A 22,391-nucleotide genomic window follows, 5' to 3' on the forward strand; every position below is an offset into this window, starting at 1 on the left:
GGGCACTTGCTTATTAAACAGTTGATTAAACACAAGGTCGGGATCATTTGTTACAGCCATGCCTTCTTGGCTTGGTTTTGTTTTTAATCAAGGAACCGGGCTTCCTTTAGATTCTTGTTAAAGTAAAGGTGCCTGCAGCCCGGGGGTAGGGAGGCCACAGACTGATGGGCAGTTCGAGGTCACTTTTGAAGGACTTCTTAGAGGAGGAGGATTGTTTCGTTCGAGGGAACTGTGGAGTTTGCACCTAAGAACTCTGTCAGTTCTGGGTGCCCACATGGAGAGAGAGAGCAGTGTGGCCATGATCACTGTAATCCATGCTTTTCCCCCAAGGAAAACATTCCCACCCTCCTGTGGTGACAGAGTTCTAGTCTGCTCTAAAAGGTAGCTCTTACAATCCCACCCAAGTGAGGAGACAGTGGGATTTTATGGCCCCGGAGCTAACATCTTGCTCTCTCTTCCCCTTCATTCTCTCCTGCCCTCCCCTCCAACCTCTTCCATCCCGTCAGTGAAGAGAAGGAGGAAGTGACCATGGACACAAGTGAAAACAGACCTGAAAAGGAGGTTCCAGAGCCTCCTGCGCCCATCGCAGACCAAGTCGGCAATGACGACCGCCCAGAGGGCAATGCTGAAGAAGAGGAGAAGAAAGAGGTAACTAGCCAAAGCCACCTGATGGCGTGGGTGGGTGGGCAGAACGTGGGCCTAGGGAGACTAGACCATCCTGGTGATCCCTCTCACATAGTGGGATGACTTACGAGGGGAGAAGGCAGGGCCTTGGAGCAGGAGAAGTCGCTGGTTTCGCAAGGGATGCCCCTGTGATGGGGACGGGGCTCTTGGATTTCCTTTCCCCACGTGGGAAGTAGTGCAGACCAGACTCCTAATCTGAAGTCTGTTAATGGTCCTTTCTCTAAAGCCCAGCACCACTTCTGCTGCTGCTGAAGCTTATGGGAAGCTTGCTCCTTGAGCTTTCCCTCCCTTTTAAAGGCCTGATGGCCCTCCACGCCACCTAGTGGGCTCTGCTGGCTCTTAGCAGATCACCCGTGCTGAGGAATTCTTGTTGCTCTTCTGCCCCCCAGTGGTCTCATTACAGAGGTACACTTCTTACAAGCCAGGACTGGGGTGATCCAGAAGGCCCCTGTCTCCTTTTTTGGCGTGTGTATTACCTTTTTTCCTGTACCTAATTCAAGAGGTGTCCCCCATTGGAGCCAGCGAGGTCTTCTTGGCTCTTAAAGATTTAGAATTAGCTGGGTTTGGGAGTGGTATTATTACAGGGTGGGAGGGGCTGTTGTGTGTGTAGCCTTTCTCTGGTGTGTGTTGCGGGGGTGGGGGCCGGTGAAAGTGATTTGATGTGCAGAATATTATTTATTACAAGGTCCTTCTTCCCCGTAAAACTTTGTCCAAGTACCTCATGTACGGTAATCCGCCCGTAAAATATAACCCTGCCCAACTGGCCAATCGCTGATGCCGCCTCTACCTCTGGACCCACCCGCTGCTACTGAGCCGCCCAATCAGAGCCGAGTCTGCTATCCAGGTGTCTTGGCCAGAGGGGGCATGTGTATGGGCTCCTGTGATGGGCCCCTTTGGCTCCCTGTCTTGCTTACATCAGGGGGCTAAGAAGAGCACTGTTCTGGAGAGACTCATACTGAGAAAACAAAAGCATGTGGAAGGGGGTGGACTTGAATCATCTCCCTACTTGGGACACCCCAAGAAGAGTTTATGCCAGTGCTGGGGCGCCTGCCCACATGCCCTTACCTGTCAAAGACTGGGTTGCCTTGTTTGCTACAGACTGTTGGGATCCCCATCTAGGGACCAAGAAACCTAAGAGGGTCGGTGTTGGTGATAACAGTGCCATGCTGTAAACACTGAGTGAGACCCATGACTTAAGCTGTGCCGACTAGGAACCCTGCAGAGAAGTCTAGGGTCTGTACCCCAGGGATTTAAAGCTGATGACAGCCCAACCCATGTGTCACCACTGCTCATCAGATGGACTTTATTTTGGTCCCTATTGTCCATGGTGAAGGGCAGCAGCGTGTTGGTTGCTCCAACTTCTCCTCCATCCCTGGAGGCAGGGACTCGTTCATCTATCCACCTGACTGGAACCACTGTCTCAGCTGGAGTCCCTGAGGAGATGCCAACCACAACCCAGAAGACACATATTCTGATCTTGCTGCTGAATGTGTACCAGGTCCTGGGGAAGTTCATCTACGACTGCCCCAGGCTACCTTCATCAGAGGCTCCATGGTCCTTCTCGGGGAAAGGACCCCTCCCCAGTTACATTCAGAGGAGGAAGGGACTCTGGAGTCTTCACCTGGATTCCAAGTATTGGGTGGTGGTATTGCTGCAGCTTGCCACTGGTGGACTAGGGTCCTGCCTGCCTGCCTCATAAAAGGCAAGGAGCATCCCTGCTACTCAGAGGCCATCTCATCAGGGACTACAAGATGATGCCCTACAGGGCCAGGACTGATGTTCTGCCCCCATTCCCCCTCTGCCCCTCGCTGAGGCTGGCCATCGCCAGTGAACTGTCTTGACATCTTGGAAACTGGGCAGCGTCCCCCCACACGTTTCCCTCCCGCCCCCCCTGCGCCCCTGGGAGGACTCTGGCAGTGCCGCGCTGACTACCACGCCGTGCGCCCACCTTTTTTGCCAACCCAACCCCCCACCAATTGCACAGCGCCTAGCAGGGAGGGCCCATTCTGATTGGACCGGCGGTTGACTAGATACAGTACACAGTGAGGTGCGATTGGCTGAACTGAAGATCCCAGGTGTGAGATGGTACCTGGAACATTTGTCATATTCCTAGTTCATTCTTTATTTTCTACTTCTCCTTTAATCTGTTGTTTTAATCTTTTCTTTATTTTTCTGATTTCTTTGTTGGGTTTATTTATTTGGTTCGTGTTTTTCTTGTTTTAATTAAGACTTTTTTTTCCCCCTTTCTCACTAACTTACCCATCACGAGCAGCCCAGCTAGGGATCAGGCTGGCCCTTAACAGACCAAGGAGACTTGGTTAGATGATATAGGCGGGTCTGGGGGCGGGTGGGGAAGGTTAAGAGGGTTCTGCCCTGCCCTTTAGAAGGGTGGGGGTAGGACGGTCTTAGTTTTTCCAGAAATAAGCACCTAAATCTAAAAGTGTGCCGCTCCCCCCCACCCACCCACACACACACACACTTTTGCTCTGTCTGTAATACTGCTCCCCCTGAGTGTCTGGGAAGAGGCTTGCCCAAATCTGTCTCCTGGGGTTGGTTTTGGTTTTGGTCCTTGGTCTGAGCCCCGGGGTTGGAGTCTTATTGGAAGGGTAGCGTTAGGCTGTGCTGTAGTGAAGGTGGTAGGTAGCTGGAGGTGCTGAAGCTCTCCCTGAGGCCCCCTGCCCTTGACCAGAACCTCCCTACACAGGAGATACCTTTCAGTGCTCTGCTAGCTGTTGGCTCAGGAGTTCCCTCTTCAGTGAACCTAGTCTAATTCTTTTCCGTGGTGGTGGTGGTGGTCTGGGTGGCCTTCAAGCATCCCAGATCCTGTCAAGATGTCAGACTGGGCATGGAGTAGAGGAAAGTTGTTGAAGTAGCCATCTCAGGAGTTGATTTTCTGTCTGACCATAGGTCGTTGGGTTTGGTGTCCTCACCCCTTAGATACAGTTGAAGAGGGCATGATCAGCAGCTTTAAAGGGCTGGGAGGGAGCCGGGCATGGTGGCTCATGCCTGTAATCCCAGCTCTTGGGAGGCTGAGGCAGGAGGATCACTGCAAGTTTGAAGCCAGCCTAAGCTACATAGTGAGACCCTGTCTCAAAAAAGAAGAACCCAAAAATTAAACAGCTGGGAGGTTGTGGAGTTCCTCTTCCAGCTTATTTCTGGTAAAGCTAATACTCTGGTGTGAAATGGGATAGATGAGTTTCCCTATGATGTTTGGTTTTAATTTTTCCTCTAACTTGCATTGATTCTGCTTCGTTTTTTGCCGTTTGCTGCTTCTGTTTTGGTCTCTATCTGTTGGTGTCTCTCTCTCTGTCTCTGTGTGTCTTTGGCATGTGTACTAAGATTGCCCCATTTAACCTCCTTCCCCCTCTCTGTGGGGTCTCTCTCTCTCTTCCTTATCTTCTCCATACAGAGTTCGATGCCCAAATCATTCAAGAGGAAAATCTCCGTTGTCTGTAAGTCTGGCCCCAAATCCCTGGCAAAAGTTATAAAAAACTGTTCACAGACAGATAGAATCCCATTTCTACCCCATAGCGTTCTTGGTGGGGGGCAGTTCTCCCCTGCCATCCACCTACCAAGCCTTCCCTACACATGTAGGCTCCTCTTCCCCTTGAACCAATCCTGTTGTTTCCCCAGCTACCTGTGTGTGCGTGTGCGTGTGTAGGGGTGTGCATGTGTTACTGAGGATCGAATCCAGGACCTTGCACATGCTAGGCAAGCAATACCACAGCAGTTCCCTTGGCTCCAGCCACATTTAAGGAAAGTGCTCTGCCTCAGACCAGTTCCAGTCCATCCTCTTCCTACTACTTAGTTTGGAGACAAGTTCTTTGCTATGTAGACCAGGCTGGCTGCAGGCTGGACCGGCCACATCCTCTCAAGGAGCTGGGACTACAGGCATCTGCTTCTATTCCTGACTCTTAGAGGAATGTTGTTCTATCGGGTTCTGGTCTTGAATTTGTAAGTCAGAGAGACTCTCCCAGATAATGCTTACCATTTTATACTTTATTCTAACACACATCTAGGAAATGATTGTGCTTCCTACAGTAATTTTAACTGTTTCCCACTGAGGAACTCGCGTGGTGGTGGTAGTGGTGTTTTCTGGTTGGCCTGAAATTTGCTGTATAGACTAGGCTAGTCTTGAATTCAGATATTCCTCTGTATTGTCAAGTGGTGGGATTAAAGGTGTTTGTCACCATACCCAACTCCATTGCAAAAGTGTATTAGACCTCATAGAAGCTTCCCAGTTTCACAATGTGCTCTTGTCTGAGTGTTCGTCCAGCTAGTTACCCCCTTCTCTTTTACAGACAAATCCTTTTCATCTATAAGGAAGATAGAACATTTTTGTTTACCCTTAAACCTTAGTCCCCTAGCCCCCCAAGAAAAATATTTTCTTAACCTTTTACTAAAACTTCAGCCAAAAGCAATTTATAAGTGTTATGATTTGAGCTAGCAGGGAGCCTGAGGCCATCTAACTGTTGGGTCCTATTTCTTGGGGACAGCAGCTACCAAGGGGGTGCAAGCTGGAAACAGTGACACAGAGGGGGGCCAGCCTGGTCGAAAACGACGTTGGGGAGCCAGCACAGCCACCACACAGAAGAAGCCTTCCATCAGTATCACGACCGAGTCACTCAAGGTGAGGTGGGAGGGGCCAGGGGAGGGAGGAGAAGACATGGAGATGGGCGTGGACACGGGCCCAGTGTAACGGGGTAGCGGGGATGTCTGTGTCCCAGAGCCTCATCCCCGACATCAAACCCCTGGCGGGGCAGGAGGCTGTTGTGGATCTTCATGCTGACGACTCCCGAATCTCTGAGGATGAGACAGAGCGTAATGGTGATGATGGAACCCACGACAAAGGACTGAAAATATGCCGGACAGTCACTCAGGTAAAAGTACTGCACCCCAGCATCAGGAGTGAGGCAGTAGGTAAGAGCACCGCTGAGGAGCTGAGGTAAAGTCCTAGAAGGAAACTCCTGTGCTGAGGGCTGCCTTAATTGATATACAGTCTGGGCTCCTGCTGTGCCAGACATTGCCAGTTGCAAAGAACATGGGGTTTTTTGTTCGTTTGTTTGTTTGGTTTTTGGTTTTTCGAGACAGGGTTTCTCTGTGTAGCTTTGCGCCTGTCCTGGAACTCACTTGGTAGTCCAGGCTGGCCTCGAACTCACAGAGATCCGCCTGGCTCTGCCTCCCGAGTGCTGGGATTAAAGGTGTGCGGCGCCGCTGCCTCCACCACCACTCAGCTCAAAGAACATTTTATTAGAACACAACCACACCAGTTCATTTACTCTTGTTTCAGCAGCTTGTGCCACAGTACCAGAATTGAAAACTAAAGACAAAATAGTTGAACTTCTTGCCTCATGCAGAAAAAAAAGTCCAGGCCAGCAGGATTGTTCAGTGGGTCAAGGGGCCTTAACAGCCCTCTGCAGGACCCATGTGAGAGATCCAGCTCCTAAAATTGTTCTGACTTCCACATTGCCTGTGTGTATGTAGGCACACAAATAATTAAAAGTTTATTTTTGTTTTCAGTAAAAGTGTTTTAGCCAGGCATGGTGGCACACGGCTTTAATTCCAGAGAGGCAGAGGCAAAGAGCTCTCTGAATTCAAGACCAGTCTGGATCTCTAGGACAGCCAGGACTCCATAGATCCTGTCTCAAAACACACATAAAACAAGAGTTGAGAGTTAACCGAGAATAACCTCCCTCAGTGGAAGGAATGTGTGAGGTTGATCCTACTACTGTCTTTGGGAGCGTGGTGACAGACCACCTCTGCTTCCTGCTGTCTTGACAGGTGGTACCTGCAGAGGGCCAGGAGAATGGGCAGAGGGAAGAGGAAGAAGAGAAGGAGCCTGAACCAGAACCCCCTGGACCTCCCCAGGTGTCAGTAGAGGTGGCCTTGCCCCCACCTGTGGAGCAGGAAGTAAAGAAAGGTGGGTGAGGTGGAACTGCCGTCTGAGTTCTCGCAGCAGGTTTGGGCATTGATGCCTCTGCCTTACCTGTCGAACGGTTTCCTGTGCCTGGCATCTCCCAGCACTGCTTTGAACTGGGTTTGAGTCTTAGGATAGACTTCAAATCTCCACGAAGAGGAGACTAGTCTGCCCTTGTACTTGGGAGATGGGAGAGGGGCTGCTGAGCAGAGGATAACTCAGGGGAGCGGTGCGATAGATCCCTGGGCAGTGAGCCAGCAGGGGCTCCTGTAAGCTGCTCTTGTGTGCTCTCTCTCCAGTAACATTAGGAGACACCCTAACCCGAAGGTCCATTAGCCAGCAGAAGTCTGGAGTTTCCATTACAATTGATGACCCAGTCCGGACTGCACAGGTGCCCTCCCCACCCAGGGGCAAGATCAGTAACATTGTCCATATCTCCAACTTGGTAAGTCGTGGCTCCCATAGTGTGGGCTCCTTTTCTTGAGGGTTTACCCTTTGGGTGGGAGCTAGAGAGAGATCTCAGCGGTTACGAGGGTAGTGCTCTCCGAGAGGGCTTGAGTGCAGTTCTCAGCGTCCGTGTGTGAATGCTGGGACTCAAGCCTGGGCCCTCTGGAAAAGAAACAGTGTTCATGACCACTGAACCATCTCGCCAGCCCCGCTGGGGAAATCTCAATGCTAGATGTCTAGGTGTGCTAACCTTCTTAGGACCCTGAAAGTTCATTTTCCTTGGCAGGTTCGTCCCTTCACGTTAGGCCAGCTGAAGGAGTTGCTGGGGCGGACGGGAACTTTGGTAGAAGAGGCCTTCTGGATTGACAAGATCAAATCTCATTGCTTTGTAACGGTGAGGCGGAGAACTGACTGGTTTGTGGCGGTGGGGGAGCATTGTAGGGGTGGAGACGACTAAAGGTGCCTGTGCCTCTGCTTGTCCTCACCAGTACTCAACAGTAGAGGAAGCCGTGGCCACCCGGACCGCTCTCCATGGGGTCAAGTGGCCCCAGTCCAACCCCAAATTCCTCTGTGCTGACTATGCTGAGCAGGACGAGGTGAGAAAGCTAAAGGGAAGGAGGGAATGGGTTCTGAGACGTCCCCCAACTCAGTCGCTAAGATTGTCCTCCCTGTCCTCGTCCCTCTGCCACAGCTGGACTATCACCGGGGACTCTTGGTTGATCGGCCTTCGGAAACTAAGACAGAGGATCAGGGAGCACCCAGGCCCCTGCACCCCCCGCCCCCACCCCCAGTGCAGCCCCCTCCCCACCCCCGGGCAGAGCAGCGCGAGCAGGAGCGCGCTGTCCGGGAGCAGTGGGCAGAGCGGGAGCGAGAAATGGAACGGCGGGAGAGAACGCGGTCTGAGCGGGAGTGGGACCGGGACAAAGTTCGAGAGGGGCCCCGCTCCCGATCCCGGTCCCGTGACCGCCGCCGCAAGGAGCGTGCCAAGTCTAAAGAGAAGAAGAGCGAGAAGAAAGGTGCTTAGCTGGGGGGAGGGAGGGAGGGAGGGTGTTCGTGTCTCCTGGCTGGAGGGACAGAGACCCAGACGGGTTGGGTCGGAGGGTTTTATGCATCTGATGGTGATTTCCTCCCACCACAGAAAAGGCTCAGGAGGAGCCTCCTGCTAAACTGCTGGATGACCTTTTCCGTAAGACTAAGGCAGCTCCCTGCATCTATTGGCTCCCACTGACTGAGAGCCAGGTGAGTGCTGTCCTTTGCTGGGGAGTGGTAAATAAAGCTGGAGGTGGTCACTGCACCCAGGAGATCGATGGGACGTGGAGATGAGATGGCCCGGCATTGGCCGGAGGATGTTCTTGGAACTTGACTTACTAGCTAAGAAATGCATGTTTTACAAAGTCTTTATACAAGTCTTAGACTGTCTAGAATTGCTTTTTCATGAGAATGTGAAAGCATTTTCTTTTTTTTGTTTTGTTTTGTTTTGTTTTTCGAGACAGGGTTTCTCTGTGTAGCTTTGCACCTTTCCTGGAGCTCACTTGGCAGCCCAGGCTGGCCTCGAACTCACAGAGATCCGCCTGCCTCTGCCTCCCGAGTGCTGGGATTAAAGGCGTGCGCCACCACCGCCCGGCGAAAGCATTTTCTTAGTGTAGCTGTTGGAAGGGAGGGGGGTGTGCTTGCCATGGTGCTCATGTGGAGGTTGGGGACAGTTTTGTGGAACTGGTTCTCCTTCCATCCTTAGGGATTTCAGGGGTGAAAGTTGTCAGGCTTTTGCAACAAGGCTTTAATACAGTGAGCCATCTTGCTGGCCCCTTAAATATTGGGAATTAGAATCTGGGGGAATTGATTTGTTTGCATCTAGAGTGATGAAAGCTAGGGAAATACAAAGAGATGCACCTGGATGGTGGTAGCCCCTGTCAGTATAAAAGGGCACAGCTCACCCCCATGCCTGCCCTCTTCTTGTTTAACAGCAACACTGACAGTCACCTGAGCTAGGGGTTCAGGTGTGGACTGATGTCCTTTCTCTCTCTGCCCTCCCGCCTGACTGCAGATTGTACAGAAGGAGGCAGAGCAGGCTGAACGGGCCAAGGAGCGGGAGAAGAGGAGAAAGGAACGAGAGGAGGAAGAACAGAAGGAGCGGGAGAAGGAAGCTGAGCGGGAACGCACCCGACAGCTAGAACGGGAGAAGCGGAGAGAGCACAGCAGGGAGAGGGAGCGGGAGAGGGAGCGAGAGCGGGACAGGGGGGACCGAGACCGCGAGAGGGAACGAGACCGAGACCGGGGCAGGGAGAGGGATCGCAGAGACGCCAAGCGCCACAGCAGAAGCCGGAGTCGAAGCACACCTGTACGGGACCGGGGTGGGCGCCGCTAGCTAAGAGAACACTAGGAGAGCTGCAGGTACCTGCCACTCTGCCCTGGGAGGTTCAAGGCCACAGAGGGATAGGTACACCCACCACCGCCCCGGAACCAAGGGTCTGCACCCATTGCCGAACTGTAACTGCCACCCACCCCGCGTCCCCAATGGAGCAGTGGTGATCTCCCTCCCCCAGCCTCACTCTCTTCCTATTGAGTCTGAGAGGGAAGAGCTAGTTATGGAGGGAAGGGTTTGGCCAGAAGTGGGAAGGAATAGCCAAGTGCCCCAGACCTCTCATTCCCCTCCATCCTGCTTTCCACCTCCCTTGGGTACTCACACACAGCCTTCTGGGAACAGCCGGGGCCGGGACTGGGTCACCTATGAGCTGAATCAGCCTCTCCTCCTGAGTCCCAGGGCCCCTGCAGTTCCCAGCCTCTTCTGTTCTGCGGCCTCTTGCCCTCTGGTTCCACTTTATATCCACCTTTTCCTTTTGTTCAATTTTTATTTTTATTTTTTTTATTATTAAATGATGTGGTCTATGAAAAAAAATAAAAATCTGACTTAGTTTTAACTAGTATTTGAGTGCCTTTCTTTGGGAAGGGTTTTGGGTGAGAGGGGCGTTGAATGGCCATGAGCATGGTGGGCCTCTGCATTCTTCTGGAGCAGCCGCCTCCCTCAGGGATCCTCATCCCCACTTGGCTCTAATCAACCCAAAGCTGGACGTCTTCTTCACTCTGGGAAATAGTGTGTCCTGTTTTCCTTTGTAGGACCCTAACAGCTGGCAGGGTCGGCTTCCCAGCCCCTTGCACAATTAGGCACGGTCACCCACAAGATTCATCCCACAACTGCCACCAGGGGGCGCAAGCACTCTAGACTAGATCCTTGCCAAGAGCTTCCTAAAAGATTCACTCCCCACCGGTGTCGTGCCCCTGTCTCTGGCGAGCTCCCTAGACCGCCGCCGCTTCCCCTGCCGCCCTTAAGCTCACCCTAGCCGACTCAACTCGCTGTTGTGATGTGCACAAGACCCCGAGGCAGCAGCAGCCTCGCAGCCGTACCCCAACCCAAAGCGCGAAGCCGGGGCCCCACCTCACGGCGTGCCTCCGCAGGTGCCGTGCTGGCCGCTCGCGCTCGGGGCCTGTGGGGCCCCCTCCGCCAGACCCCTCGGAACAGCCGGGCCGTCCTGCCCGGGTACCCGGGCGCGCTGCCGGCCGGCCCGGGAGGGGCCTCGCATCTGTATGCGCCCCGCAGCCCGGGAGCCGCGGGGGCGGGGACTGGCCGGGGAGGGTCGGAGGCAGGGCTCTCCTCTCCCGCGCGAGCCGCCTCTCCTCCGCAGGCGGAGCCTCCTTCCCCCGCCCCCTCCGTCTCGCTCCCTTGTTCTCGCCGGGGCCGCTCAGACCTGCAGCGGAGCCGCGGCGCCGGCTGGGATCCGCTCGGGGCTGCGCCCCGGGGAGCCGACGACGGAGGCGGGCGGGGCGCTGCTCGCAGTCCCGAGCCCCTTGGCAGTGCCAGGTAAGGGCGCCTGCCCGGGTCGGGAATCCTCGCGGGGGCGGCGGGGGGCCCGCAGCTTGCGGTGCGCTCTGGCTGCGAGCCGTACCGGCTCGGTTCTCCCGCGCTCTGCTCTCTCCCTTCCTACACACCTCTCCCTTTTGCCTCTCCGGATTTCTCTTCACCCTTCCGCCTCTCTGCCCCTTCTCTCTCCCTCTTGTCCTGTCTCTTCCCATCTCTTCTGCCTTTTTCTTCTTCTACCTTGCTCCCCTTTCCCCTTTCCCGCTCTCCTTCCCTCTCCCATTGCCTTGCTCTCCTCTCCTCTCCTCCTCCTGCTGTCCCTGCTGCCCGCTCCTGTTCCCTTCCTTCTCTGCTCTTCGTCCCGCCTGTCTCCCTGGTCCCCTGCTGCCCTCTGGCTTCTTTTCTCTGGGGAGCAAACGGCCTGTCAGGTGTGTACATCTGCTGGGGGGGGGGTGGCGGGAGAAGGAGGGGCGCAGCTACCTGACCATGGGCCCCTTCAGGAGAAGGGAGAGAAATGGGAAGGGTCCTCTCTCTAGCTCCTTTCCCGCAGCCCCTCCCTACCTCTACTGCTCCTGGTAGCTTACTCTACCAGAATGAAGTTCCCGAGGCCTGATCACACACACACACACACACACACACACACACACACACACACACACACGCACGCAGCCTGACCGCTCCTCTGCCCCACCAGTTCCCATGCCCAGTACCTAGGACTCCTTTTCTAGCTTCCAGATACCCAGGCTGCCTCCCTGATGTCTTTGCTTCTCTCTTGCCGCCCTTCTGTCTCTGTGATCTGTCTCTCTCATCTGCTCTCCCTGTCTGCCAGGCCATTCCTGATTCTCCATCCGGAGCCCTCAACCACTGTCTCTGGCCCCCGGATCAGCCTGCACTTCAGCTCCCCTCAGCCTCCTTGCACTGCCTGCAGCCCCGCTCCCAATTCTTCCAGCTCACTCTGCTCCGTCAGACCAATTCCCCTTAAAGACTGCAGCTGGCCGGGCGGGCTGGGGGCAATCTGGATAGGTGGGGTTGGGGGGGGGGCGCTGTTCTAAGTCCCAACCTGACCCTGTGGATAAGGACGGCTACGTGTCAGTGAATCCAACCTCTTGATTTTTAGCTCTTCGCTGTCAGCCCACCTACCTTCTCTAGCACCCTAGTTCTGTGCCCAAGGCTGAAGGACAGGACAGGATTTGAAATTCCACGTCCCTTCATCATCCGTCCCCTTTGCTTCTTCCTCCCCAGCTTTCCAGAGTTGACTGCCCTGAGATTTATGGGCTTGGAGGGCTGGAGGTGAATCCAGGCAGAGCTGGGTGGAGGGATCACTGTCTGTCTTGGACTGGGTTCTGGGCAGTGGGCGTCTGCTTTCTTAGAGACCTAGGCTTCGGTGTCTAATTTGGGAGGGGAGTAGGATTTAGACTTTTCCTTGATCCTGAGCCGCTCGCTACCTGTCCTACAGGTGTGGATCCATGGGGTAGCCTCAACGCATCTTCCCCGACCAGCTCATGGGCCACCCGGCCCTGGCCGGCCTCCGCACCTGGGGCCAGTGAACAAGAGCCCTGGCTGGATTTCAAGCATGTGGGGCCTTGTCCGGCTCCTGTTGGCCTGGCTGGGTGGCTGGGGCTGCATGGGGCGCCTGGCGGCTCCAGTCCCGGCCTGGGCAGGGTCCCGGGGACACTCAGGTCCTACCCTGCTGCGGACCCGAAGGAGCTGGGTCTGGAACCAGTTCTTTGTCATTGAGGAATATTCTGGTCCAGAGCCCGTGCTTATTGGCAAGGTAAGGATCAGCCTTTCCCATGTCTTCTCTGTCTGGTCTGTCAGGCCCTTAGATCCTGCCCTGTAACTCCATCACTCGGCAGTGACCTTGGTCCCCTCGCGTCCCTAACACTCACCCCAAACCCGGTCTCGCTCGGAGCGTCCTGCCATCTCCTCTGTCTCTTACAGCTGCACTCAGATGTTGACCGGGGTGAGGGCCGCACCAAGTACCTGCTGACCGGGGAGGGGGCAGGCACTGTGTTTGTGATTGATGAGGCCACGGGCAATATCCACGTGACCAAGAGCCTGGACCGGGAGGAGAAAGCACAGTACGTGCTGCTGGCCCAAGCGGTGGACCGAGCCTCTAACCGGCCCCTGGAGCCCCCGTCAGAGTTCATCATCAAAGTGCAAGACATCAATGACAATCCGCCTGTGTTTCCCCTCGGGCCCTACCATGCCACCGTGCCCGAGATGTCTAACGTGGGTGAGCACCCCAGCTCTGGTTCCCCCCCCCCCAAGCTCCTTCGCCCTCCCTGCCCCTTTTGTTGTCTACCCTAGAACTCCCCCTTTAACTCAGCCTTCTTCACATCTGGGGGTCCCTCAACCTACTCTTCTCTTCTGGCCTTGCCGCCGCCGCCGAATGGGACACGGGAATCTCCCGCAGGGACGTCCGTAATCCAAGTGACTGCTCACGACGCCGATGACCCCAGCTATGGGAACAGCGCCAAACTGGTATACACTGTGCTGGATGGACTGCCTTTCTTCTCCGTGGACCCCCAGACGGGTGAGAACGGGCCCGGGGACCTCGTCGTGGGGCCGCCCTGGGGACAAACAGCCCTGACCCAGTGTCTCTCCCTCAGGAGTGGTTCGCACAGCCATCCCCAACATGGACAGGGAGACCCAAGAGGAGTTCTTGGTGGTGATCCAAGCCAAGGATATGGGGGGCCACATGGGGGGCCTGTCGGGAAGCACCACAGTCACCGTCACCCTCAGTGATGTCAACGACAACCCCCCCAAGTTCCCTCAGAGTAAGAGGGCGGGCTCTGCCCATTTGTCTGCCCTACCCCACAGCTTCTAGAGAAGCCGCCCCTCCTCGGTCCCACCCCAGCCAGAAAGGAAGTGCTGGTTGGGTGGGGGTGGGGGGCAGGAGGGCTGGAGACACCTCCAAGAACACATCTCCCCTGCCTGTTCCCCTAAGGTCTGTACCAGTTCTCTGTGGTGGAGACAGCTGCACCGGGAACCCTGGTGGGCCGGCTCAAGGCCCAGGACCCCGACCTGGGGGACAATGCCCTGATGGCATACAGCATCCTGGACGGGGAAGGCTCAGAGGCCTTCAGCATCAGCACCGACTCCCAGGGTCAGGACGGGCTCCTTACTGTCCGGAAGGTTAGCCCCTTCCGTCCATGAACACCCGCAGACTCAGCGGGGGGGGGCGGAAAGCTCAGTGGTGGGAGCTTGCCTAACACGCCCAAAGGCTGAGATTCCATCCCTAGCACCGAGAAAAAAAAACTAACGAATGCAATAGACCTCCTGCCGCCGAGGCTCACTTATACCTCACTCCTACCCCACCCCCTGGCCATAGTTTCCTAGAACCGTGCTTAGGACCCCTGTGTTAGAACTCGGAGGTCGTAGTGATCGTCGTCGTACCTTTTAGATGAGGTTTGGAAAGCTAGAAGGGGGTGTGAGCGTCTCGAGGTTACTTAAGTCTCCAGTGGAGCTGAGAACAGTTCTGCAGGGTTCACCCACCCACCGTGACCACTGAGGCCACACCTCTCCCGTGGTGAAGAGACTTTGCGCCTGTGAGCCGGGCCCACCCACTTCCGATCCACCGCTCTCTGTCTCCCCTCATCATAGCCCCTGGACTTCGAGACCCGCCGCTCTTACACCTTCCGGGTGGAAGCCACCAACACACTCATCGACCCCGCCTACCTGCGCCGGGGTCCCTTCAAGGACGTGGCCTCCGTGCGAGTGGCGGTGCAGGATGCCCCAGAGCCGCCTGCCTTCACCCAGGCCACCTACCACCTGGCGGTACCTGAAAACAAGGCTCCTGGGACCCTGGTGGGCCAGATCTCCGCCAGTGACCTGGACTCCCCGGCCAGCCCAATCAGGTTAGCTGGACTGTGAGCTGGGGAGGGACACGGCTCTCTTAAAGGATCGCAGAGGCTGGCTAGGCACAGGATGTGCCATCTTTGGGGCAAATCCTATCCCTTGGCCAAGGTCTCACTTCCCATGCTGGTCGGCAGGCCTGACTAACCACAACCCAACCCTCCACCTACTTCCCTGGGTGAACCAGGGGTGGCGCCCCCTAGTGGCCGTACAAGCAAATGGACTCTCTTTGATAAATGGTTCTCTGCTGATCACACCCTAAGTGCTTCCCATTTTACTCCATAACATTTAATTCTCACAAGGTCCCCATGAAGTAGGGGCCGTCGTCGTCGCCAGTTGTTTTAGAGGCCAACCGTGAGTGGCTAAGTGGCGTGCCCACTGGGAGTGACAGCCGGTTTCCAGCTTTGGCGTGGTCTACCTTGCGAACCACGGCCCCTCCACCTTCCAGACCAACATCCCCCGACACAGCTCCGTGAGGGGAGGTGCTGGTGTCATTCCCGTTTTGCAGTTGATTAAACAAGGTCAAATGATTTCCCCCAAGGTCACCCAGTTGGTCTGAGGCAGAGCAGGCACGAAACACAGGTCCCTAGGCTCCCAGAACAGAGCCTCCAAGTCTGAAACACAGGTAGTGTTTCTCCTCGCCAAACACTCCTATCACATCCCGTCCCCCTAACTCTTAGGGGCTCCCAGGGAACTCCGGCCTGACCAGTGGCTCTGAGTGGCTGCTCAGGCTCTGCTCAAGATGAGCCCTGAGCGGGGGAGGAAAGGGGAGCCGGAGAGGCGGCAGCTCCCCCATCCGTCCGTTTTCTCTAGATATTCCATCCTCCCCTACTCGGATCCAGAGCGTTGCTTCTCCATCGAGCCCGAAGATGGCACTATCCGAACAGCGGTGCTCCTGGACCGCGAGGCTCGGGTCTGGCACAACCTCACCGTGCTAGCCACAGAGCTGGGTGAGGAGTCCCGGGCCCTTGGGAGACAGCAGCGTTCTGGCAGAGAGCCATCCCTGAATGTGGGTGGGGAGGGGAAGTGACAGCCGTGGCCCCCTGTCTGTTCAATTCCTGGCCTGCAGCCTGGAGCCTCACCGTGGAACAGGCGGAGAGGGCCTGCCTGCCTAAGCAGTCTCCCTACCTGACACTCACGCCTCTCCTCATTTGCTCAACCTGAGACTAGACCTCCCGCCCTGTGGGTTAACAAACTGCTCAGGGCCAGAAAAGGACTGTGTAGGGGTGTGTCAGCAGCCCCCCAAAGGGGAACCCTTCTAGGACATTTGCAGGGACTTGCCCCCACACCCTGAAGTAGGGGACGTGTGCCGGCTCCATGTATGGAGCCTCTCTGGTGCCCCCCACCAAAACCAACCAGCACGTGGTTCAGTTCTCTGCCCTGGGGAGACAGGAAATCTCCCTTCTGTAAGTAGCGCCTTATGCCCTCTACTCACGTTCCTGCTGTTTTTAAATTGTACATCAGCGTTATGGCTCTGTGTATAGATGTCAGTACACGTCAACAAAGAGCTGTATGTGTGTGGACACATGGACATGTACTCAGGAATGGATATAATTCGTATGTGTAAAGTATACAGCTGTGTGGCACACACCTGTAATGTCAGCACTAGGGAGGCTTAAGGGAGGAGAATCAGTTCAAGGCCAGCCTGAGGGACATGAGACCCTATCTTAAATATAAATACATACATATATATGTGTGTGTGTGTGTACATATACTTGTGACATACGTCTATAATGCAATATGTGTTCACACTTTTTTGTGTTTGCATAGAATTATATTTGTGGTATTTGTGCGTGTGATTGAATGTGTATAGTGGTGTACACCAGTAGCTATAGGTAATACTTTGTATGTGTGAGGATTTGCGGACGGATGGGTTACTGCTTATTGTGTATTAGGTACTATTTTAAGTACCAAAAATGGAGTGACTCGTTTAATTATTACACCTTGATGAGGGAGATCTGATGATTCCCCTGCTTCCACGGGAGGGAACTCAGATAAAGAGAAGTTAAGTGACTTCCCAAAGTCACACAGAAAATGACCGGCAGAGGCGTCTGACCTGGTCGGTTTCCAGTGTGAGCTCTTATCTCCTCCGCCTTCCTGCTCGTCACGTGTGTTAATGTATTCGTGTTTGCTTCTGTCTGTGAGGTTGTGTTCTCTCTGGCAGTAGTGTGTGTGTCTGTAGCTGCAAGCGTATCTGTAGAAATGATTTTATGTGTATGAGTGTGTATTACATACATTACGGCATTGTGTCTGGTTGCTTATCTGTAGCTCTGTGTGTGTGTGTGTGTGTGTGTGTGTATGTCCCACTGTGTTCTCGAACCCTTGCCAAATCCTGTTCTTACCTCCCACCCTGATATTGGCTAGTGGCTCATGGCCCCTACTGCAGTGAAAGACTCCTTCATTCTGTCTCCATATTTCCCACCTTAGGGCCAGGCAGCCCGTACAGCCTGCCCTGCCCCAAGCGGTGAACTCAGCCCCTTACACTAGGGCCAGCCAGCTCTCCCTCGTCCTAGAGAAAAGACTCAAGGAATCGAGACACTCAGTACACTTAGCATTCTCTCTTGAATGCCACTGAGAATGAGAAACAAAGTAAGAAAATGCTAGAGAGCCACATAGGGTGAGCTCTAAGCTCTGCACCCTGTGAGGAGCTCTTAACTGGACAAGGTCAGCTCTCAGTGATACAGATCGCAGTATTACAGCTTCCCAGACCTTTGATGCTCTGTGTGTGTGTGTGTGTGTGTGTGTCCCCATTCTACGTGTGCATGAAAACTCATTCTCTGGGCCAGGTAGGATGGGGATTAATGCTTCGCTCACCGTTCGTCTCTGCTTTGTGTGCATGTGATTTGTTTTCAACACTCACATATTATATGTATAGTATGACTTTATTTGTTTCTTGGTTTATATCTGCACACCTTGTGTGTGCCTTCTGCTTACCTTTCATTTATGCACATGCTGGGTTTATCTTGCATGAGTTTGCTGTGTGTGTACATCATCAGTTCAGTATATTTGTTGCATGTGTATTGTATGATGTCTCTATCTTAAGTACCGTGTGAACACATATGCACTTGGTATACTTCCACCCACTTTAAAACATGGTGTGCTGCTTGTATATTACAGGCTACCTCATGTTGCTCTGTGTGCATGCTGTGTGGCATCTATGCCTCTGGACCATGTATGTTGTGTGTGCGTGTATGGTGTACATATGTTGGTATTCTGGCTTCAGATAGCTCTGCGCAATCCTCCCGTGTGCAAGTGGCCATCCAGACCCTGGATGAAAACGACAATGCCCCCCAGCTGGCCGAGCCCTATGACATTTTTGTGTGTGACTCTGCAGCCCCCGGCCAGGTAAGCCGCTGAGGTAGATGGGTTGCACCCTAAGGTCTCCGGCGGCCATCCCACTGAGAGGCCTTTCATCGTCTTCCCCAGTTGATTCAGGTCATCCGGGCTCTAGACAGAGACGAAGTTGGCAACAGTAGCCAGGTCTCCCTTCAAGGTCCTGTGGGCCCTGATGCCAACTTCACAGTCCGGGACAACCGAGGTGGGTGGCCTTCTGCAACCACACCCATGCCTGTCTCCCTCCTCTCCCCCCCCACACACACCCCTGGCCCAGCCTGACTGCCCCTGCCTTCCCTGTGGAACCGTCTACCAACAGAAGGTAGGCGATCGTTGACACTTATCTGTTCTTTACATAAACCTTGCCTGGGAAAGCTGGCTCTGTGGGCTGGACCAACCCTACGGGGAAGGTACCCTGTGGTGATATATTGTGTACCCTAATAAACTTGCCTGAGGATCAGAGGACAGACCCAGCCTCTAGTTCTCACCTCTATGAAATCCTCGGCCTAAAGAGAGTGAGTTCCTGTTTTCTCACACCCTATATACCTTCCTCTGCCCAGCCATATTACGTCCTGGGATTAAAGGCGTGTGTGCTTCCCAGTACTGGGATTAAAGATGTGTGCCACCACTGCCTGGCTCTGTTTCCAGCGTGGCCTTGAACTCACAGAGATCCAGACAGATCTCTGCCTCCCGAGTGATAGGATTAAGGGTGTGTCACCACTGCCTGACCTCTGTGTCTAATCTCGTGGCTGGCTCTGTCCTCTGGTCCTCAGGCAAGTTTACTAGGGTACGCACTGTATCACCACAGTGCCCCACCCACCTCCCTTTCTCCACAGATGGCTCTGCCAGCCTGCTGCTACCCTCCCGCCCTGCCCCACCACGCCAGGCCCCCTACTTGGTTCCTATAGAACTTTGGGACTGGGGACAGCCAGCTCTGAGCAGTACTGCCACGGTGACTGTCAGCGTGTGCCGCTGCCGGCCCGATGGCTCCATGGCATCCATGGCATCCTGCTGGCCCGAGGCTCAGCTCTCACCCACCGGTCTCAGCACTGGGGCCCTGCTAGCCGTCGTCACCTGTATGGGCACCCTGCTTGGTGAGTCAGGCCACCGTGGGACAAGATGTGGGGAGGGAGAAAGCAGGTCTAGACGTAGGGCATGAATGACCCCCTTCGGCCTGGGTTTTCCACTACCTGATGGGTCCAAGAGAAAGCATTTGTTCTCATAGAGTGGACCTGCAAATCCGTGATAGTCACCAGCCTTATATAGGTAAAGAGCTCTTATTCCATGTCAAGTGTGATGATGCTGGGCACATCACGGATGTTTCGTTTTAACCTTTCAAACACCTAAGGAGATAAAACTCCCCCCTCCCCCCCGCATAAATTCACACAAAGCAGAGGGCCATGGCAGAAGTCAAAGCAAGGTTTGCCCAGGGTCAGATCTAGGGCTTGCAGCCTCTGGCCACACTGCCCCGGCTGGCTTTTCCTCTGGCCCCTCATGGGAACCAGCCGGCTGGGCGGCCTGTGTGCTCTCCCGCAGCCCTGGTGGTGCTCTTCGTGGCCCTGCGGCGGCAGAAGCAGGAGGCATTGATGGTCCTGGAGGAGGAGGACGTCCGCGAGAACATCATCACCTACGATGACGAGGGCGGCGGAGAGGAGGACACCGAGGCCTTCGACATCGCCGCCTTGCAGAACCCGGATGGCGCTGCTCCTCCAGCCGCAGGCCCGCCGGGGCGCCGCGACGTGCTGCCGCGGACCCGAGCGCCGCGCCAGCCCAGGCCGCCGGGCCCCGCCGATGTGGCGCAGTTGCTGGCGCTGCGGCTGCGCGAGGCGGACGAGGACCCCAGTGTGCCCCCGTACGACTCGGTGCAGGTCTACGGCTACGAGGGCCGGGGCTCCTCCTGCGGCTCGCTCAGCTCCCTGGGCTCGGGCAGCGAGGCTGGCGGTGTCCCCGGCCCCACCGAGCCACTGGACGACTGGGGTCCCCTCTTCCGCACTCTGGCTGAGCTGTATGGGGCCAAGGAGCCCCCGGCCCCCTGAGGCCGGCCCTGGCCCTGGCCCTGGCCCTGCCGCTGCGCTGCGGTGGGTGGGGCATGGGGCAGCGTGCACAGGCCCTCTGAGTGAGCCCCCACGGGGTCCAGGCAGGCGGGGGCAGCCCAGGGGCCCGAGGTGTCTGTCCCTCCTTCCTCCTCCCCCCCAACCCTCCTTTTACCTCCCACCCCTCAGTCCGTCTGTGTGTTTCTCCAGAGATCCCTGTCTGTGATTCTCCACTGTCGGGGGCTGGGTTTTATAACGGACCCAACCTCTGTTCTCACTGTGACTCTGTGGCTGTTTTTGTCTAGTAAATTCTAATCGCTCAGACTCTGTCTCCCTTGCCCACACACATGCTCTCTGTCTGTCTCCTGCCCACATGTTCCTCCCTTCTCTTTGAGTCCCTGGCTTTTTGGTTTGTTGTTTGTTTATTTTTGTCCCTGTTATCCATCCCAAAAGCAAGAGAATCTTCCAGCCACTGCTGCCCCACCCTACTGCAGGAGATGCTCTGTGCCAGGTCAGTGTCCGTGGTCTGGAAGGGCTGGACCAAAGCTGCACTCCCAATCCCTGCTTCTAAACCAGTTCTCCATTCCTTATAGACCTGCCCGCATGGTTCCATCCATCACTCATGGCCTCATCCTGGCTCCACTGGCTTCTAGCAGAAGGAAGAAGGAAGCCAGCTCACCTCCCAGGGCAAGAGCTTCAGCCCCCACGTGGCCACCTCCCTGGAGCTCTGCCCAGCTGTCAGCCTGCCCTGGGCATCCCAGCTCTGAGCATTGTCTTGTGTGCTTCTCAGGCCCCAGAAGGGAAGGGAGGGGGGAGAGAAAGGGGAGGCAGCTGGGGAAGGGGGAAAAGGAGGAAGGGGAGGGGCCTCCATCTCTAATTTCATAATAAACACTTTATTTTGTAAAGTAGGAGCCTGCTTCTGTTTCTGCACTCAGCTTTCCGGACAGAGCTTCCTCTGTGCCGAGGGTGGAAGCGGTCTAAACTCTCCATTCCCAGCTCATTCCTTCTTGGAGGTACCGGCTTTACCCTCTCAGGAGTGTTTGGACCGGTCCGTGTGAGGAGCAGAAGGATAGTGACTGTCTCCATGTCCACCACCAACTCTTCAGGTCCACCCCATTTGTCTCCAACTGTCTCAAGAAATGAACCTCTGCGATTGGCAAGAGGAGATTGGACAAGGGGGATACAGAGTGAGCGGAGACAAGAGACCAAGCAGAGGGCAAGAGGGAGGGCCATACTAGTAACCACAAGAATGTGGGTGGGTAGCCGGCCAGGCGCAAGCCAGCCCTGGGCCTAGAGTACTAATAAAGAATGGGCCGTGGTGGGACAGCCACACTGATTGAGGCCTCCACTTCCACTTCTACACACATCTCCCCAGCCCACAGAAGGTCTCAGTCTCCATGGAGCACAGAAGAAGAGTCAGAGAAGCAGGGTGTGAGTAGCTAAGGGGTAGACGACATCAGGTGGGGTGGCAGCTAGCTGGGACTGCCAACACCCTCCATGCTCACCTCCTGAGGCAGAGGAGGCATCTGCTTGGGGAACAGCCCAAGTCTCGGGCCTTTCCCAGCAGGTCTTTGTGACCCTCACTACTAAATGTGTGGTGCTGGCAATTGGAGAAAGCTGCTTTCATGAGAGAGAGAGAGAGAGAGAGAGAGAGAGAGAGAGAGAGAGAGAGAGAGAGAGAGAGAGAGAGACTGGGTCTCACCATGTAGCTCAGGCTGATCTGGACCTCACTGTATAGCCCTGGCTAGCCTTGAACTCACAAGCCTCCATCTCTGAGGGCTGAGATTAAGGTCACACAGACCGGAGCAAACCTTCTCATGCCTTCCATAATTGCTGACTTAGAACGAACAGGCGGTGGGACGCCAAGAGCCCTCTCTCGGTCACTGGTTATTCCCTCTGCTGAAGCTGCATTAAAAAGCCTGCTAAAGAGCAGGTGTCCATCCCTCCAGGGCCTCAGGAAACTGAAACCGCAGCAGCCAGAGCAGGGCCCCAGAGAGGGCAGGGTCCTGCAGTCCAGGCAGGCTCTCTGGCCAGCCCTTTGGTCTCACCTCGATAGCTGCTTCAACCTTTAAAAGGTATTGGAACGGTGAACAAAATGATCCTGGACGAGTCTCAGGTCGAGAAGGGTACATTCAAAAGGGACATTAACTTTGCCTGCCCGGTCCTACTGACCCCGCTGAGGCACTCCAACAATGCATTAAAAACGGGGGACAGGAGGGGGGGGGGAGTGTGGATGACCCAGGTGTGAAGAGCGCTAGCTGCTCTT

At 55.2% G+C, this 22,391-nt stretch overlaps 2 protein-coding genes across 7 annotated transcripts in view; both read left to right on the forward strand.

The window, feature by feature from the left end:
• Positions 1–9,970, forward strand: part of Acin1 (apoptotic chromatin condensation inducer 1) — a 44,928-nt gene extending 34,958 nt beyond the window's left edge. For 3 of the 6 annotated variants that reach the window (XM_028892250.2, XM_028892254.2, XM_028892253.2), the window contains 11 exons: positions 507–648; positions 4,094–4,136; positions 5,181–5,314; positions 5,412–5,564; positions 6,466–6,604; positions 6,901–7,046; positions 7,335–7,442; positions 7,537–7,644; positions 7,740–8,064; positions 8,187–8,287; positions 9,093–9,970. In XM_028892250.2, the coding sequence (XP_028748083.1) occupies positions 507–648; positions 4,094–4,136; positions 5,181–5,314; positions 5,412–5,564; positions 6,466–6,604; positions 6,901–7,046; positions 7,335–7,442; positions 7,537–7,644; positions 7,740–8,064; positions 8,187–8,287; positions 9,093–9,413 (1,720 nt within the window). In that variant the 3' untranslated portion in view covers positions 9,414–9,970. The remainder of the gene's footprint in view (positions 1–506; positions 649–4,093; positions 4,137–5,180; positions 5,315–5,411; positions 5,565–6,465; positions 6,605–6,900; positions 7,047–7,334; positions 7,443–7,536; positions 7,645–7,739; positions 8,065–8,186; positions 8,288–9,092) is intronic. The other 3 variants (XM_028892249.2, XM_028892255.2, XM_028892252.2) reach the window with 2 other exon arrangements.
• A 796-nt stretch (positions 9,971–10,766) lies between these two features.
• Cdh24 (cadherin 24) lies at positions 10,767–20,944 on the forward strand. The gene is made up of 13 exons (XM_028892235.2): positions 10,767–10,904; positions 12,358–12,675; positions 12,843–13,137; positions 13,318–13,437; positions 13,514–13,681; positions 13,852–14,039; positions 14,508–14,761; positions 15,573–15,709; positions 17,983–18,104; positions 18,186–18,297; positions 18,929–19,186; positions 19,629–20,636; positions 20,719–20,944. The coding sequence occupies exons 2-12, from the start codon at positions 12,475–12,477 to the stop codon at positions 20,126–20,128; spliced, it is 2,355 nt and encodes a 784-aa protein (XP_028748068.1). The 5' UTR covers positions 10,767–10,904; positions 12,358–12,474; the 3' UTR covers positions 20,129–20,636; positions 20,719–20,944.
• Positions 20,945–22,391: the final 1,447 nt, after the last annotated feature.

The sequence above is a fragment of the Peromyscus leucopus genome, chromosome 9 (genome assembly GCF_004664715.2).
Source record: "Peromyscus leucopus breed LL Stock chromosome 9, UCI_PerLeu_2.1, whole genome shotgun sequence".
Lineage (NCBI taxonomy): Eukaryota > Metazoa > Chordata > Mammalia > Rodentia > Cricetidae > Peromyscus > Peromyscus leucopus.

Bases quoted from the DNA above. Each gene is read 5' to 3' on its own strand.
- Cdh24 (XM_028892235.2), top strand. From the start codon at position 12,475: ATGTGGGGCCTTGTCCGGCTCCTGTTGGCCTGGCTGGGTGGCTGGGGC. The intron at 14,040-14,507 runs GTTAGCCCCTTC...CCCTCATCATAG, and splicing joins GGCTCCTTACTGTCCGGAAG to CCCCTGGACTTCGAGACCCG. The intron at 19,187-19,628 runs GTGAGTCAGGCC...GCTCTCCCGCAG, and splicing joins CTGTATGGGCACCCTGCTTG to CCCTGGTGGTGCTCTTCGTG.